This window comes from Malania oleifera, chromosome 3 (genome assembly GCF_029873635.1).
Source record: "Malania oleifera isolate guangnan ecotype guangnan chromosome 3, ASM2987363v1, whole genome shotgun sequence".
Lineage (NCBI taxonomy): Eukaryota > Viridiplantae > Streptophyta > Magnoliopsida > Santalales > Ximeniaceae > Malania > Malania oleifera.
In genome coordinates, this window is record NC_080419.1 from 27,910,507 (window position 1) to 27,929,042 (window position 18,536).

At 36.6% G+C, this 18,536-nt stretch overlaps 1 protein-coding gene across 1 annotated transcript in view; it reads left to right on the forward strand.

The window, feature by feature from the left end:
* The window catches only part of LOC131151057 (nuclear-pore anchor), a 138,611-nt gene that overhangs the window by 80,465 nt on the left and 39,610 nt on the right, over positions 1-18,536 (forward strand). The window contains exons 28-33 of the mRNA XM_058102233.1: positions 5,324-5,374; positions 6,655-6,738; positions 6,815-6,889; positions 6,983-7,167; positions 7,247-7,349; positions 16,891-17,007. Coding sequence (XP_057958216.1) covers positions 5,324-5,374; positions 6,655-6,738; positions 6,815-6,889; positions 6,983-7,167; positions 7,247-7,349; positions 16,891-17,007 — 615 coding nt within the window. The remainder of the gene's footprint in view (positions 1-5,323; positions 5,375-6,654; positions 6,739-6,814; positions 6,890-6,982; positions 7,168-7,246; positions 7,350-16,890; positions 17,008-18,536) is intronic.

An 18,536-nucleotide genomic window follows, 5' to 3' on the forward strand; every position in this document is an offset into this window, starting at 1 on the left:
ATCTCTTAGTTAATCCACATATTTGAGATATGGAGTCCTTACAGCCTTCTTCATGACAACATCCCTGACAAAATGATTTTCAACTTCAATTTTCCTTGTGCACTTGTGAAATTATGGGTTGCGAGCAATACAAAATTATAAATGGCAGCTCGATTATCATAAAACATGTCTATGGGTTTCATAATTGAGAAACCCACCTGACGTGAGACTTCAACCAATGCAAGCTGACTAATAGCTTGAGCCATAGCTTGGATTCTGTCTCAGCTGTGGATCTTGCTATGGTAATTTGTTTCTTGCTATGCCATATAAGAAGATTATTATTCCCAAATGTGTTATCCAGTAGACGACCTTTGATCTTCAATAGAGCCAGCCCAATTTGCATTATTGCATCCCACAATGTTATAGTTTTTGTGACATTTATAAGTCAAACCTTTACTAGAAGAGCTCTTGAGATATTGGAGAATCCCTAGACTTTTTGTTGAGACCCAAGCTTTACCCGCGTTTTATTCTTGATAGCAAATTTGGGGTGGGTAATGGGCTTTGCATTTGGTTCTAGAAGAACCATTGGTTGGGGATTCAGCTCTTTTGTGTCTTTTCCTGGTTTGTCTTGTTTTTCTTCATTACACAATGTGGCTACTTCATCAGCTTCTTCTTTCTTTTTTCCTACCCTAGTGGGTAGATTTATTCGTGGGATTTCCATTTCTGTAGATCTTTGAATGATAGAGAGATGAAGGGGCTATCGTCTGTGGGGATTTTGTTGGAGAGTCGCTGTCCTTCCAATAGGGAGGATTTGAGGAAGTGGGTGCTGGATTGATTCAGGGAAACATGTTCTTTTCGCTCTATTATAGTATTTGGAGCGCAAAAGTTCCCTTGAAAATTATGGAATTTATTTCTTTGGTTGTTCTTAATGGAGGCTATACTAACAATTAGAGTAGGTGGGCTTCTAAGGCATTATCTTCAAATATGTGCATCTTCTGCATTGATGGTTTTGAATTTGCCTCCCATTTGTTTATGCATTGTTATTTTCTCTTGGAGAATAAGGAACAAACTTTTTGGTTTTATTGAGGAAAGTTGGGTTTTATGGAATGTCGTTTGTATGCTATGTTATGGGATATTTGAACGGAAATGAACACTTGCATTTTTAAGGGGAAGAAGACTTCTTGGTTTTTGCTTTGAGATAAGATTCAATATTTGGCATTTCTATGGGCTGTTTCTTCAGGTTGTTTCAAGGGAATTTGTTTTGAAGATGTTCAGCGTGATTGGTTGGCTGTTGTGTATTTTGATACTTTTTCTTTTTAGATTTTTCTTTTCTGATCAAGAGGATTCCTCATTCTCCTGCTTTTTACATTCTATCTTTGTTTATATAGTTTTTCCCTTTCGATAAAAAATTGAATGGCTTTCTGCCTCGCCCATACCCTACCACTCTCCGTCTAAGAAGATACCTCAGAGGTTACTCCATGTACACATGTTCATGCAAATCCCAGTATGAGAATGCATTTTTCTCATCCATATGGCTTTAAGAGCCAATAAAAATTAATTGCCAACAAAATTAACTCATGAACATAGTGTATTTAAGCAGCGGGAGAGGAAGTTAAAAAATAACCAATACATGGCTAATTCAGCATGAAGGCATTCAATAGAAACACGGGGAAGGTATTTGACCATGTATACCCAGCAACTCCTAACCAACACCTTACGGGAAGAAAGGTCCACCAATTCCCACATCCTTGAAGTACTTTAGGCATCTATTTCTACATCCATGGCATGCTTTGACTCAGTGTTAGGAAGAGCTTCAATACGTGAGGAAGGGATAGAAGAGTAAATAGATAAGGCAAAAAAATGCATAGTGATATGAAAGTGAAGAACTAAACCATAATTACTAATAGGATAAGCAATTGACAGCCATTGGGTACTAGTGTTGGTACCTTTTTGGTGAGCAATGGAATGTCCAAGTCAAGCTAGGGCAGATATCTAGGGCAAAAAGGCAAGGTAATAAAGGGCAAAAGATGCAGTTGCATGTTGGTAACAATGCCTGCACCAGTTTTTTGACATTTATAAATTCTCATTTGCATTTAGTAATCAATTGATTGGGAAAAGAAGTGGAAACGTTCTTTTGAGGAGTTAGAGTAGGAATGGGAGGATCAAAACATAAGGGGGAACTGAAAATCATCAATGGATTGAAAATATTCATGTGAGGAGTATTTACTAAAGAAGTATAGTCTCTTAAAAAAGTGGCATTAGTATTGGCATAGTTTCGGCGAGTGTAGGGATGATAATATCTTTCTGAATTCTTGAGTATGGAACAAAGGCGTGTTTGACAGCATGATTGAAGCATGTGCACCAAGGGCACTGGGCACAACAGACATCTATGTTTCTGGTGTTGTGGGAGAGAAAGGAATTTCTAGAACACTAGTGGGCATGATGTTAATAAAAGAATAGGTAGTAAGGAGAACATTTGTTCAATAAGTTTTGGAAACATGAATATGAAATATCAAAGGACCAGCTATGTCAAGTTAATTTTTTCGTTTGAACTTTGAACTACTACATTTTGTTGAGGAGTGTGGACATATGATGGCTGATTAATTACCCCTTTTGTGAAGCAAAAAGATTTTGAAGCTCATTTTGAACAAATTGAAGTGCATTATTAGATTGAAAAGTTTGAGTAGAATTGTTAAACCTAGTTTAAGATTCCTACTAGAATTGAGTGAAAACATTTAAAAAAAAATTGGACCTGTCTTTTTACAAATGAGCCCTATGTGAACAATCATCCGCAAAAGACCCAAAATATTTTAACTACCTAGACCCGAATATATGAGTTAATAACTGAAAATTATGATTTACTATGAGATTAAGCCCTAGACAGGAACTAAGTCTCAATATGCTTTCCTAACTCACATAACATTCAAAGAACGAGAAATAGACTTGAAAAGGTAAAAAACTTTCTTTGACTTTTGAGGGATGGATTACCCGAATGAGCATGCCATGGATATGGAGAAACACCATAAGTTGAAATTAAAGAAGCTGTTTGAAGTATAAGGGAACTGGATCTACCACCACCATGATTGAAAGATTGCCCTTCTTATGCCTTCCTTCCACATATTCTCTTCTTTGTTTGGGGATGAGAAGGACAAAAGCTATCAAATTTAATTAATTGACTACCAAATAACAAGTTTTTAATTAATTGACTACCAAATAACAAGTTCAATGGAAATGTAGGCGCATATAGTATAGATGAAAAAGGAATAGAAGGAAATGAAAGAACATCGCTGCAACCATGAACTGGGGTAACGATCCCATCTGCAAGAGTAACCTTATACCTGAAGTAATCTCAGGGTGTTAATTTTTGGGTTTGATGGACTGTAATAATCAAGGAATACATGTCATATGGGTGGACGCACCGTAATCAATAAGTAAAGGAGAGATATAGAGGCAAGAAGACAAAGTGGCAAAATGCCCATCCACTGGGTTACAGTAAACACTAGATGTAGAAGACTTAGGAATTGTTAACCATTTGGACTAGATTATTACTCCTCTCAGGACATGATTGATGTGTACTCCAAACCTCCCAATGGAGTGACAGAGTGGCTGGATTTTTTTCTTGTTTGGATAGGGAAAAAAACTTCCTTGACAGAAAAGAGAGAAGATTCCAAAAAATGGAGGATAAGATATCCTCGTAATAAGGTCCTCCAATCCTGTTGATGATTAGAAGACAGAACTTCCTGAAAGATACCCAAAAGGAAGAGAAAAAAAACAAGCATATCCCGTTACATTTGTCAGATAGCCAGATTGCCGTTAAAGATCCTTGCATTCCTCAGTCCATAATGCCTGAAAAAAGAGTGAAAAGTGCATGTCGTGGAAAAACCATCTCCTTCTTGCTCCACCCAAAACCTCTATACTGAACCAAAGTGCTAATGATGTGCTGGATGTGTCAATGGTAGAATCGTACTCCTTGGCAGGAGTTGGAGATCCAAACAATGAAGCAGTATGTTTTGCCTTGCCACACTCTGAGAATGTGAGAATTGCCATGACAAAACTTCTCGTCTCGATACACTACGTTGGCCTCGTCCTCCAATACTTCCCTTATGATGGTTAGAGGTAGTGTCATCCATGACTGAACTTTTATAGGAAGAAACTTGAGAAGAGGATTGAGAGCCATCTTTAGTGATTTCTTGAATTATGCTATATGCTGCATTCATAGATAGTGTAGATTCACTGGGAAGAACTGGATAGAGCAGGCTCAATGGACAATGGGGATGGGTTAGATGTTGGATGGTTAGGACACCATATCTTTAGAGTCTTGAAGCTTAGGACTCAGCCTAAATAAAAAACTTGGCCAGCCAAGAACTCTGCTTGTTGCCTCTTAATCTTCTTAACATAGGAATGGTTGGTAGATTTTGAATTCCTTCCACATAGCCTTTTAAAGTAATATAATACTCTCTAATGTACATGCATTCTTGATCAAATTTGATAAACTTCTCATATAGGTGAAAACATAGGTTCACATTGACAAATATCATCTAAATAAACTTTGGCAATTATATAAATAATCATGTTTGTAGCAATTTGTGGCTCCATGCTGTTCCAGAACCACACAAACAGCATGTCATTCTCTTTCATCCAATCTTCATAAACTTTGGAGTTTGGAGATGGTAGAGAATGCATTAGGTACTTGGACTTCCCTTTAGCGTGAATATACACTTGCACTGAGTACGCTGCAGGCAGGTAGAAAACAATGTTGAAACTCCAGATGACAAGCTACACTTACGCTGAGGACTTCATAGATTAGTCGACATTGAAATTTGAGACCTTGGATGCACCTGGAGCAGTTGAGAAAACAAGTGGCACCAAACAACTCTTAAAGAAGAGGGAGCGTCAGATTTTAGTTGATGGGGAAAGATGACAGAAGCAGGAAAAAGTTGATGAGAGCCAAATCATATCAACTAACACTGAAAGAGAATGAATTAATGTAGCAGCAATCAACAGTGACTCCATGACTGAACGACAATGATCAAATTGTGTGAACAGCGACGATGAACTCTATCTGGGAAAAAATTCAAGCATGGAGGATTGAAGCTTTCTTTGATTGCATGTAATGAACCTGAAAATCTGTGTATGAGAGAGAGATGGCCAGACATGTAGAATTGTAGATCTCTATGCCAACCCTCCTCACATTAATAATAAAAAAGATATGAAGACATAAATACCCCCATACGCAACCTAATTACTGAAATAATTTATTGTTTTGAATGGTTTTGTGTGAAATATTGATATTTGTTCTTGCTTTCTTTGTGATCTTCCTTATTCATTTTCTCACAAACTGCAGGCTGTTGGAATAGATAGTGAATCTGGGCCTTCATCTTCCACGGTTAATGAGGTCAGTGCTTGTATGTTAAAGCTATGTATTGAATGGCTGTGTATAACATGGTGTGAAATAATATTTTGTTATTTCTGTGAGGAATCAATCGTGAACAGTAGCAATTAACAGTGACTGACTGTAGCAATGGAAGTCATGAACAATAGTTATGATTGTACTTCCAAGCAGAGAATTAAATCAAGATTGAAGCTGAAGCTTGCTTTGATACAACCCTTTTCATGAGGGAGATAATTCAGAATTAAACTCAACCTAACTGATGATACATGAGAGAGATACAGATTGTCTGTTACATGGGAGAAGCAAAAATCTGATTGAAACTTAAACTTGAAGGCACTGAGTCCCTAGTCTTTGCTTCATATTGCTTATTTTAGTTGTTTATGATTTTGTGTGAGTATGCTGTGAAATCTGAAACATAAATATGTTCCATAGATTATGTTTTATGATTTTGTCAATCAATTATGCTTTTTGATTCTGTAGTTAAGATTAGATTTATATTCACTAAAGAGTGTATTAATAACTACAAGGCTTTTCACCCATCAGTGACGAAAACCAGTGTTAAATTGTACATATTTAGTATATGTTATGTATAACTTTATTTAAATTGTGGAGATTTCTTTCGAGAGATAAATTTTGGTATAAATTATTTAAGATATTAATTCGTTAGATTTTGGAGTCAATATGTGAAATTATAAGTTTTAGCAAATTTAGAATGCCATAAGCAAATTGATGTAGCATCCGTCATGCATTATGTAATATCCAAAAAATAACTGTGATACTGCCACTGTTTTTTGAAACTATGGTGCTGCTATGTGCTTGTATCGTTTGACTTCCATGCAATGGGGATTCTACGATGTGGCAAGTGTTAGTTGCTGGGAGCCTGCAACTGACCTTGTGTTGGCATTGGCTTGTGTTCTGACGGTTTAGATGACACTGGCAATTATTTTCTCTTGTGTAATGAGTTGTAAACTATTGGACATGTTCTGGTCAAGCGATGCCATTGACATTTGAGAAAAAAAAAAGAAAAAGAAAACTTATTCAATGCTTTTCCCCCTCTCCAAATCATATACTTTTACTTGCCATCTTTCCATGGTTCCATTGCATGTTTAGCTGTCATCTTAAGATTCAGTCTTATTTGGAATTAGAACTTGTTCTATATTTTCTACTTTTCTTGGTTGACTGTTAAAGCCATTTTTGTTTATTGGTTTTTTTTCCTGATCCACATCATGCAAAATTATTTCTTACACTTAATTTTTTTTCTTGTCTTCAACAACTTGCTCTAGGTTTACCAAGACTTGCATGTTGCAAGGGAAGAGATGGAAAAATTGAAGCTGGAAGCACTAGCTAATAAGGATCACATGCTACAGGTGCTTATGTTGCATCTCAAAGTTGTCATTTTTTGAATGCTTAGTTAGTTTGCTGAATCACAATATCTCCTTGCAGTATAAAAACATTGCACAAGTCAATGAAGATGCACTGAAGCAAATGGAATGTGCTCATGAAAGCTTCAAGACTGAGGTAATTTTTTTTGATGCATGAGCTGCTGAAAGTAAGTTCTCACAAAATTAATCTGCTAAAAAACTAATATTCCTTATTTTTTGACCCTATTAGGCTGACAAACTAAAGAAGTCTCTTGAAAGTGAAATATTATCTCTCAGAGAGAGGTTATCTGAACTTGAAGATGAGTCTAGTCTGAAATCCAAGGAAGCTGCCTCGGCTGTTTCAGGAAGGGAGGAGGCACTAAATGCTGCTTTGGCAGAAGCTGCTGCTTTAAAGGAAGAAGACGCTGTTAAAACGTGGGGCTCTTTTTGATGCATATTTGTTGTGGGATTTTATTTATGCATTCCCCCTGCCCTCATTTCTTTTGTTACTCAGATCTCAAATCATTGCAATGGAAGTTCAAATTTCTGTTCTAAAAGAAGATTTGGAGCAGGAGCATCAACGGTGGCGCACTGCTCAAGCCAATTATGAAAGACAGGTTGCAATTAGTTCTTGGCCTGTGTCTGTATACTTCTATAATGCTTTTAATATTCTTTTTGTTTGTCATAATTATAGTTCTTCATCCTAGGTGTCTATTGTCAGTTGTACATTGTTTGATTTGAAGTTTAGAAATATGGTATGAGGCTGAGCCATATTAGTTATAAAGAGTATGTCCTCTCTGTTGTTTAACGAAAATCAAATAGAAGGCTTAAACTTAGAATTGTCAAATGAGGAAAAGGCTAAAAGTATAAGATTTATTCGCAAAATTAGAGTTAACGAAGTTAAGTTTGCACTAAAAAAAATGAAAAATGGGAAAGCTATTGGACCAGATAACATCCCAATTGAAGTTTGGAAATGCTTTGGTGATAACAGAATTATATGGTTAATTAATTTATTTAATACAGTTGTAAAAATTAAGAAAATGCCAGATGAATGGAGGAAAAGCACTTTAATACCTATATACAAAAATAAAGGAGATATTCAAATTGTAATAACTATCGTGGAATTAAACTTATGAGTCATACGATGAAACTAAGGGAAATGGTAGTTGAACAAAGATTAAGTTTACAAACGAAGATCTCATAAAATCAATTTGGTTTTGTACTTGGGAGATCTAGCACAGAAGCTATTTATCTTTTAAGAAGATTGATGAAAAAGTTTAGGGAAAAGAAGAGGGACTTGCATATGATATTTATTGACCTTGAGAAAGCATATGATAGGATACCTAGGGAAGTTTTATGGTGGATTTTAGAAAAAAAAGGTGTATGTTGTAGGTATACCGATGTTATTAAGGATGTGTATGATGGAGTAATGACTAGTGTAAGGACTATAGATGGAGAAACTAGAGAATTTCCAATTACTATAGGTGTATATCAAGGATCTGTTTTGAGTCCTTATCTTTTTGCTGTAGTGATGGACCAATTGACTAAGAGTATTCAAAAGGAGGTTCCATGGTGTATGTTGTTTGTAGATGATATTGTATTAATTGATGAAACTAGGGACGGAGTAGAGGTTGAGTTAGAATTATGGAGAGAAGTTTTGGAATGTAAAGGCTTTAGGATAAGTAGAAATAAAACAGAATATATGAAATGTAATTTTAGTAATGATAGGAGGAATCTTGGAGACAAAGTTAAACTTGATGATGAAGAAATAAATAGCACTTGTAGATTTCGATACCTTGGATCTATTATGCAAGCTGAAGGAGAAATTGAAGATGATGTAATGCATAAAGTTAAAGCAGGTTCGGTAAAATGGAGAAGTGCTTCAAGTGTGCTATGTGATCATAGAATACCCTTAAAATTGAAAGTGAAGTTTTATAGGACAGCTATAAGATTAGCTATGCTATATGGATCGGAATGTTGGGCGACGAAGAAATATAATATCCAAAAAGTAAAAGTTGCCGAGATGAGAATGCTTAGATGAATGAGTGGTATAACATTGAAAGACAAATTAAGGAATGAACATATTCGTGGTAAGTTAGGTGTAACTCCTATAGAAGATAAGATAAGGGAGGGACAACTCAGATGATATGGACACTTGCAACGTAGGCCACATAGTGCACCTGTGAGGAAGAGTGACTTAGTTACTGTGGGGGTCGGTAGAAGGGGTAGGGGTAGACTTAAAATAAATTGGGAGGAGACAATGAGTAAGGATTTAATATCCTTGAATCTATCAAAAGAAATGGTCCATGATTGCATGAATTGGCGGAAAAGGATTCATATTGCCGACTCCACTTAGTGGGACTAGGGCTTGGTTTTTTTGTTGTTGTTGTTGTAAAGTATGTCCTCTCTAAGTTCGAAATGAAAATGAGGAGAAAGAAATTTGTTGTTTTGTTAGCATTTGCATTCTTTCGATCATGTAAATTTGGTGGAAAATGATATATTTGGAACCACTTAGTGGGACTCATAAGTCTTAAAGTTCGATGAAATTGTCGAAATTTGCACTTTCCATCACCCTTGAAATTGGAATGGCAGTCAATTTCTGTCTTGCAAAGTTTCTGTTGAAATTTTGACACTTCATCCGAAATTTAGCAAGATCGCAAAACTTGTCAAATTTTTAAACATAGAAGAAATTTTCTTGGAATTCAAATATAAGATTTCTTGGCGTGGTGAAATTTCTCTCTTAATATATCTCATTTTTCATTGAAACAAAATATTATTACCTGGCCATTTGAAGTTTTGTGAAAAATTAAACTTAAATATAAGCAAAAATGTTTATTTAACCATTCAAGTCTAAATTATATTTATTTGTATAGCCAATAATATTTAATTATTTATGAATTTCATTCATATTAACCGAATAGGTTTAATACACATTATTTTACAACTGTTGCACTCCATACACAGCATAGATATATTAGTCCTAAAAGTAACAATGTTTTGTCGATTAACCATTTCTAAACTTCCATGAAAGAATTCCATGCTTTTTGTTGTTTTTTGCCAAATAGAAATCGAAATTGAAATCAAAATCTCTGTACTTTTGTACCTTTGAAATTTTAATCAAAATTGAAATTTAAGACCTTGGGGACTTAAGGCTTTGTTTGTTGTTGTTAGTATTTGCATTCTTTCTCGTAATTTAGTTTCTGTTCTTTTAGCTTTTGGCATTTGAGGTTGGTAATTCTTGTCCTTGTTTTTTTGTTTATTTGTTGATTTTATTTATTTATTTATTGTTTGGCAGAAGTGCAAATAAGCACTGTGCGCATCAAGGTGCTGCAACCCTTGCATAAAATTTGAAATTGTAGAGCAGTAGTATCAAGTATCAACAAAACCATATGCAGCCTATATTAACAAAATGGTACCCATTATGCTGCCAAAGTTGTGTTATATCCTTCATCTGATAGTTGACCAACTAAGATCAAGTTCTTCCTTAGGTCTGGAATATATTTGACTTCTCTCAGCTTCCATATTGACCCATTCATCTTGATCTTCATTGTCCCCTTGCTGGCAATGTCGCAAGGTTGATCATTGCCAAGGTATACTTTACCGAAATCACCTGGTGTATACTCCTCTAGGCAATTTCTACTGCAAGTGGCATAGAATGAAGCTCCAGAGTCTAACACCCAAGACTCCTTTTTGCTCTCCAAAAAGCAAATAAACATATCATCATTTTCTGAAGTAACATTTGCTTCTGTTTTCGCCTTCGTCTCATATTCTTTCTTCATACTTTTGCACTGGTTCTTGTAATGACCAGTTTTTCCACAGTTCCAGCACTCAATAATTTTTGTGCCATAGGAACCTGTGTCTTGAGAACCTCTGAGATTTTTGGATTTAGACCGCCTGGGCCTAGATCTACCGCGGTTGTTTGATCGTTCATGCCTGTTTCCTCTGCCTCGACTTTCCATGTTCAAGGCTAAACTCGAAGTGGAACCATGGTTTGACTGCATCCTGATTTATTTTGTCAAAATCATGATGACAACCTCATCGTATACTAGTTTTGATTTTCCTGCGGAGCTACTGATTGCAGTAACAACACCATTCCAACTTTCGGGCAACTGACTGAGAATCGGTAAGGCACGAATCTCACTATCAAATGTAATCCCGACTAAAGTGAGTTGATCCGATAACTCATTGAAATTATTCAAATGTTTGCTAACATTTTCACTTGTAGACATGGACATAGTAAATAACATTTTCATAAGATGTACTTGGCGACTACTCGTACATATTAGAAAGCGCATCCATCAAAGACTTGGTGGATGATATATGCTTGATATTAAATGCCACAGACTTTGACAACGTCATTCTGATAGCTCCGAGAGCTTTACAGTCAAGCAGCTCCCACTCGTCCTCATTCATAGATGCTGGCTTACCCTTCAATGGTAAGTGCTACTCCTTCTCAAACAAGTAATCTTCAATCTGCATCTTCTAGAAATCAAAATTGTTGTCATTGAACATCTCGATTTTTTAGCTCTTTTCTTTTGACATCTCGATTTTCTGATCTAGAGATGGAATTAGCTCAAATGGACAGCATGGTTGGATCCATAATGGCCGAAAACCTTATAAATGGTTCAAGTCGTTCGAAAAACAGACTCAAAATGACTTCGAAAAGCCCGGTCAAAGATCTGGTCAAACCTGGTCATATTTGGTCATTGGAATATTCCCAAAACTTAACGGAATATACATGCCGTTACTTGACGCCATTACTGACGCCGTTTGTTGATGTGGCAAGGTATGTGGTCCACTGCTGACGAGATTCTATGGGTCCCACTGCTAATGTGGTGGGGTGACGCGGCAGCTGACGAGGCGCTGACTCAACGCTGACAAGATGTCGTTGATGTGGACGGCTGGTCGGGTTGGAACAAAATCGGATACAGATTCGGGTCGGGTTGTCTAGAGTGGGTTACTGGGTCGGGTCGAGGCGACCGGGTGAGGAAGATGCATGGAGCACGTGGCCGGCAGGTCACCGGCGCATGAGGACATAGACAACTCCGGCGAGGCGCGTGTGGTTCCTTATGGACTCTGTTTGAGCTCCAGTTTGCACTTTTGGCTTCGTCTCATTGAGATGAACGTGATGGTGACCTCGAAATTCAATTTCGAGCCACTAGATAGAGCTCTGTTTTCGGTGAAAATCTCCAATCTAGTATTTCTGCTCTAAACCAGGCTCTGATACCACTTGTTGGGACCGGAGCAGCCTATGGTTGGGCTTGATTCACATGGGTGAACACCAATTTGACCCAAAAGCTTAAGCCTATTGGGTCTTGGACCCAACCATGTATATAAGCACCCATTATCCATTCTAATTTTCCAATGTGGGACAAGCTCACAAGTGGAATTCTCAACAATCTCCCCCTCACTTGTGAGTTCCAACTGCTCCCCTTTGAACAAAAATCGTCTCCCTTCTGGGAGTAAGCCCAATTCTCCAACAGTTGCTCAAGTGAGCCTTACCATTGGTGCCTTACGTGCGTCGGATTGCATTCCACATGCCTCCGAACCAATCCTACCTCTCACGTCTTGTCACTATTCGGATCCATCCGCAGCTTAGATGATCCTTATTGGCCTCAGTCACACACTTGGTCCTCCAACTGTTAGCACGTTAGGAGAATTAACTTCACGTATCGACTTTTTACGATGTCGCTCATCCAGAGTTACGAACATCGGCTCTGATACCACTTGTTAGGACCCTGTGAGTAATAAACAAGCACCAGAAAATTGAGAGACACAAAAAATTTACGTGGTTCGGTCTAGGTTGACCTACGACCATGGAGCACACCACAATCCACTAAATCACCGGGAAAAAATAAAATCTCTCAGGCCTCTCTTCTCTCTTCGTCACTCCTCTACACTCTCTTCTTCCTCTCTGTATCTACCTCTCAACAACTATTGTATTTATAGATAGCTGGAGTAAATCACAATAAATAAAAATTAAGGAATTACATTCATCTACAATTAATGGCCGCGGATTATAGCTGCGGACACGTCAACAACTTGCATCTCCTGGCTCCAGCTACCGCGTCTCCAGCTTGCGTAATTAAAAGAATTTCAACCAACCATCCTTTACATTAATGAGAGATAGGGCGTGCAAATACACTTTTAATGCCCAAATAAATTTGACAGTAAGTCAGGAAATGCAAATAGTATTAGCCCAGTGCACTTGTGAGGATGTGCCTGTGTATATTATTACAACAACAACAAAATAACAAGACTTGAGTTCCATTAGGTGTGATTGGCTAAATGAGTAATATCTTATGAGTTATGGATAGTTGTCAAATCCTTACCCACAATCTCATTCTGAGTTATTCTGGGTGACTGGGTCTACCTCTCTCCCTCCCACTACCTTTAACATAAGCTAGCTCACTCAGTGCGTTATTTAGACTATGTTGCACATGCCCCAGTCATCTTAACTGCCCTTTCCCTTTCTTATCTTAACTGGTGCTATGCCTAACTTACTGCATTCATTCCTTGATTTACCTTTTCAGAGTTATACCCTTCATCCCCCTTAGCATTCTAATTTAAAAACTTTTACTTTTTGGATATGTTGTTTCTTAGTTTCCCAACATCTTGATCCATATAGCAATACGTTTTCTAATAGCGATTTCTAATTTTAGCACACAACACGGTTTGAAGTGCAAGATGTTGCTATATACTTCTAAAGCTTCAAGCGTGTTGTGTGCTATATACATCTTCTTCAGTTTCTGCTTTAGTTTGCATAGTAGATCCAAGATATGAAAATCTATTAGTGCTATTAGTTTCTTGATGAACAAGATTAATCTTTCCTCCGACATTCCTCCTACTATGAGTAAAATTACATTTCATATATTCTATCTAGTTTCTACTTTACTTAAAACCTTCAGATTCTTAAGCTTCTCTCCATAGATCTAACTTAGATCCAACTCCACCTCTTGTTTCATCAACCAAAACAATGTAATCTGCAAGAAAAAGGCCTACACCATGGGGAGCTCATTTTTGGATATTAGTAGCATGTATGTGTCTGTTAAAGCAGATAGAAGCATGTTTCTTGTTTGTTCTCTTGCTTATCTTCATTGCTGGCTCATTTTCTAGGTCATTTGTGAAAAGTTGAGAGGTAGTCCATCCATCAAGAATCGAAGGTAATCCTCTGCTGTGCGGTATGCGAATTTGGGATGGGGGTGGGAGTAGTAGGATGTTACTGTCAGCTTCAGCAGCCCGGTGGTTGTGGTATTGCTTGTCTTCAACTTATCAAGATTTGGATCATTTGGATGGGATCAAGTCTTTTGGGAGATTCTCATAATATTTGAAGGGATTACATCAATTATTGAGATATTTTTTTGGTCTAAGTTTAAAAAGGGTGGTTAATTCTATCTTCATTCCTCTTTGGCTTTATGGAATTGGAAGTGCAGCAAGATGCAAAGGGAGTCAAAGAAAGTGGAAAGATGAGGTCAGGGTGTTAAGGCCAGTGGTGACTGCTTGTAGCAATCTAAATGGCTGTGGCTGAGTCCATCTTTAATGCGAGAGGCACCACATGAAAATTAAGGGGTTCCATATTTCTGAGCCTCAAAAATCATTTTATATTTGGCTGGGTATTTTCTTTTGATAAGCACTTTTTTACTTGGCAGTTTAGTTTGAATAGGGCCTTCCTGGTTGTTATAGGCACAGCTATCAGCTTAGCCAAGTTGCTTGTTTTTGGCTTATTAAAGAATGGCTGATTTTGGCTGCAGGCGAAGGGAGGTGGCTAAGGCAAACTCTTCATTAAGGACATCAAATTGAGTTAAAATTCTAAAAGTCTGTTGTCAATTGTGGATTGATTGATTATGAGCATTGAAGGGTTATGAGAGTGGTGGTATTGTAGTTATAATACTGATAAGAAGGCTGCTAAGTGCTAAGTGTGTTGGGTTGAAAAATGAGTTAGAGGTGATTATGAAGGAAGTCAGGAATTGGAGGCAAATGACTAAATTTAGGGAGGGTGATTATAATTCTTAAGTTTTTTGTTTTTAAAATATCCTATTGGTTTGGATCAATGAAATCCATTAATTTTCTAACTTAATATCTTATGCCAGACCAAATAAATTGTGTAATTGTCATGATTAGATAATTGGGAGGCCTATCATTCTCGTCCTTTAACCATCAGCATTTGGAACACATTTTTTGTTGCATAAATTGCATTCACTCATCAATTATGCGATGCTATTAAACCTGTTGCCATTCTATGTACTGAATATGTACCAATCAGGTAAAAATCAAGGAAAAAACAAGGTTCTATTTTATCATGAGTGTTCTTGGACGCTGAGTGCATACTTAGTTATAGGTTCCGCTGCACTGTCATATGACCTAGGAATGAAGGAAATCTGGCTCCTAAATACAATCTTGCCCCCAGATTGTGCATCATGTGTTTGTAACATAAGCTATATATTAGGCACCCAATTTTCTTATCTATAGTAATTTGTATGTTCTATCTAGTTCACCACAGGATTAGATAAACAACAACAGCAACAACAACAACAACAAGCTCTAAGTCCCACTAGGTGGGGTTGGCTACATGAATCCTTTTCCGCCAATTCACCCGATCTAGAGCATTTTGCTTTATTAGATTAAGGGCTATTAAATCCTTCCTCACTACCTCATTCCAAGTAATTTTAGGCCTACTGCTACCCCTTTTCATGCCAAAAACCATAACTAACTCACTCTTCCTCACAGGTGCTCTACTGGCCTGTGTTTTAAATGCCCAAACCATCTAAGTTGCCCCTCCCTTATCTTGTTTTCAGCTGGTGTTATGCTTAAATTTTTGCTTATTTGTTCATTTCTTTATCTTTTAATGTTAAACCACTCATCCACCTTAGCATACATGTCTCAACAACTTCTATTCTTTGTATATGTTGTTTCTTAGTTGCCCAACATTTTGAACCATAAAGCATAGTTGGCCTTATAGCCGTCTTATAAAACTTTCCTTCTAATTTTAAGGGTATTCTATGATCACACAACACACCTGATGCACTCCTCCACTTTACCCAACCTGTCTTAATTCTATGTAGTACATCTTCAATTTTCCTTTCACCTTGTATAATAGATCTAAGATATCTAAATGTATCAGTGTTATTAATCTCTTGATTATCCAGTTTAATCTTCTCTCTGCTGCTACTCCTTACATTGTTGAAATTACATTTTATATATTCAGTCTTATTCCTATTTATTCTAAATCCTTTAGACTCTAATGTGGTTCTCAAAAGTTCTAGCTTAGGTTCCACTCCGCTCCTACTGTCATCAATCTGCAAACAACATACACCAAGGGATCTCATCTTGGATATTATAATTAATTTCATCAATTACTAAAGTAAAAAATAAGGACTCAAAGTAAAACCTTGATGAACACCTATTGAGATTGGGAACTCTCTATACTCTCCTCCTACGGTCCTTACGCTAGTCACTACTCTGTCATACAAATCCTTAATGACCTCCGTATATCTATTGCAAACTCCTTTCTTTTCTAATACCCACCAAAGCACTTCCCTAGGTACTATCATAAGCTTTCTCGAGATCAATAAAAACCATATGGAAGTCCTTCTTTTCTCTAAACTTTTTCATTAAACTTCTTAAAAGATAAATAGTTTCAATTGTTGATCTCCTATTCGTAAAACCAAATTGATTTTTCTGAAATCTTCACCGCAGGATCAGATGCTATAGAAAATGTTAACAAAAAATTCCATTTAGATGTTTTGGCCATCATTGTGGCACATTTAATAAATTTTGATTTTCTAAATAGATCATATTTGTTTCTATATGGTGATATTCACATCAGGTTGAGCTGATTGGCTTTTTATGTGTTGCTCCAAAGGCATCGACATGTGGTGTTCAAATGTCAGATTGGAAACATTTTGGTTGTCATTATTGCTCTTGTGGAGAATCCTTATCTGTTTGGAACACTTAGTGACATGCCTCAATTATTATTATTATTTTTTTCTACTACTTCAGATGAGGGTTACAGTTTGAGAATTACAGCCTAGAATAACTTTAATGGCTTTTATGCTTTATGTGCGTTATATTTCTGGTCTATAGCATGTGCAGTCAAATGTTATTGTTGTTTTTTCCTGTGGAAAAAAAAAAAGGATTTAAGTCTTCTATGTTACACAGGTTATCCTGCAGTCGGAAACAATTCAGGAGTTAACAAAAACATCGCAGGCTTTGGCTTTACTGCAGTTGGAAGCATCTGAGTTGCACAAATTGTCAGATGCACTCAAAAGTGAAAATGTAATTTCCTTACTAGTAATTTCCTAGCACAACCCCATTCCCCTTTTTGATTTTTTGTTCTTCTCAGCTGCTTTAGCATGTTAAGCTTGGCTCATTCAAAATGCCCGCCTTCTTTCTTGTCAGCTTTCTAATTTCCAGCACAATTTGCTTGTGTTGTTTTTCATTATTTTAGGGATGTGTCTAATGCTCCTCAGTTTTTCTTCTTCCCATTTTTCCCTTGTTATAATTTGTTTCTTCATTGACATAGTGATGAGAATGTTGCACTTTTCATCCATACTTTATATAAACGTACAAATTGGGCAAATCATTTAGTGGACTATAATATCCATCTTTTAAAATTAAGACAGAATTCTTAAAAGAAGATTTATGTTTAACTAGAGTTATATAAAATGTTATTTCAAATTATATTTAGCACATTTCTTGTAGATAGGTTAAAATAATTGCTAAAACTATTGTGCAGGACTGATTGCTTCTAAAACCAATGGAGAATGGCTTTCTTTCTGTCACAAAATATTAAATAATTTTGCATATTTAAAATTACATTCTTTTATTATTAACTTACTGTTATTCTATTCATGGGTCCTTTTTATATCACTGAAAATACTGAGAACTAATAATCAAAGAAAATTCAGAAAAATAAAACAAAACCTGAAACAACTAAAATAGTTAAATTCCAAGTAATGCATATGCATGTGAACTTAGCACTAATATGATGGTCAAAAAATTCAATCCGAGGGCGCAAAGTTTTTGTTGTGATTCCTTAGTACTATATAAATCAGAAGTATGAGTTCATTAGTGGAGCAATGTGTTAAGCTTCAACTTAAAAAGGACTAAGAAAAGAAATTCAAAAATTGGTGGAACAATGGAACTCCAAGTAGCAACTTATGAGTATTGGAAATGGCAGCCATATAATAAGACAACAGTTCTTAAAGAAAAGCCAAGCTCCAACAACACAATTCAACCAAAAAACCACATTTTTTTTCCCTTTTTTTTTTTGGTATTACTTTTGAAATTACAAAAAAACATGGGAGGATGCGGGTACATGGAAAAAGGCGAGGACCAACTTTTTTTGCTTCAATAGTTGGGAATTCTCCAGTTTTCATAAATTCTCTAGGGTGTTTAACAAGGCACGAAGTAATTTATGAAGATTATTATTTGGAATGTGCAAGGTCTAGGGGGCTGCGAGGAAGAGGAGCTTGATTAGGGAGGTTTTGTCTAGGCATTCCTGGTCATTGTTTTGATTCAGGGAACTAAATTGGAGATGATTGATAAGGGGATTGTCAGAAGCATTTGGGGTGCTCATTGTAAGGAATGGAATTTTTTACCTTCTTGGGGTGCTTCTGTGGGGTATTCTATTTGTGTGGAATTTGCGTTCTATTTCTAAGGTGGATAATTTGGTGAGGGTGGGGGTGGGGGTTTCCCTTCTATTTTAGTTGAAGTGAAAGGGAAGGGTCAATGGTGGGTATCCTCCAAGCACAATCCTTCTAGACCAACCCTGTGAATTATTTTTGGGATGAGATTTAGTGTGT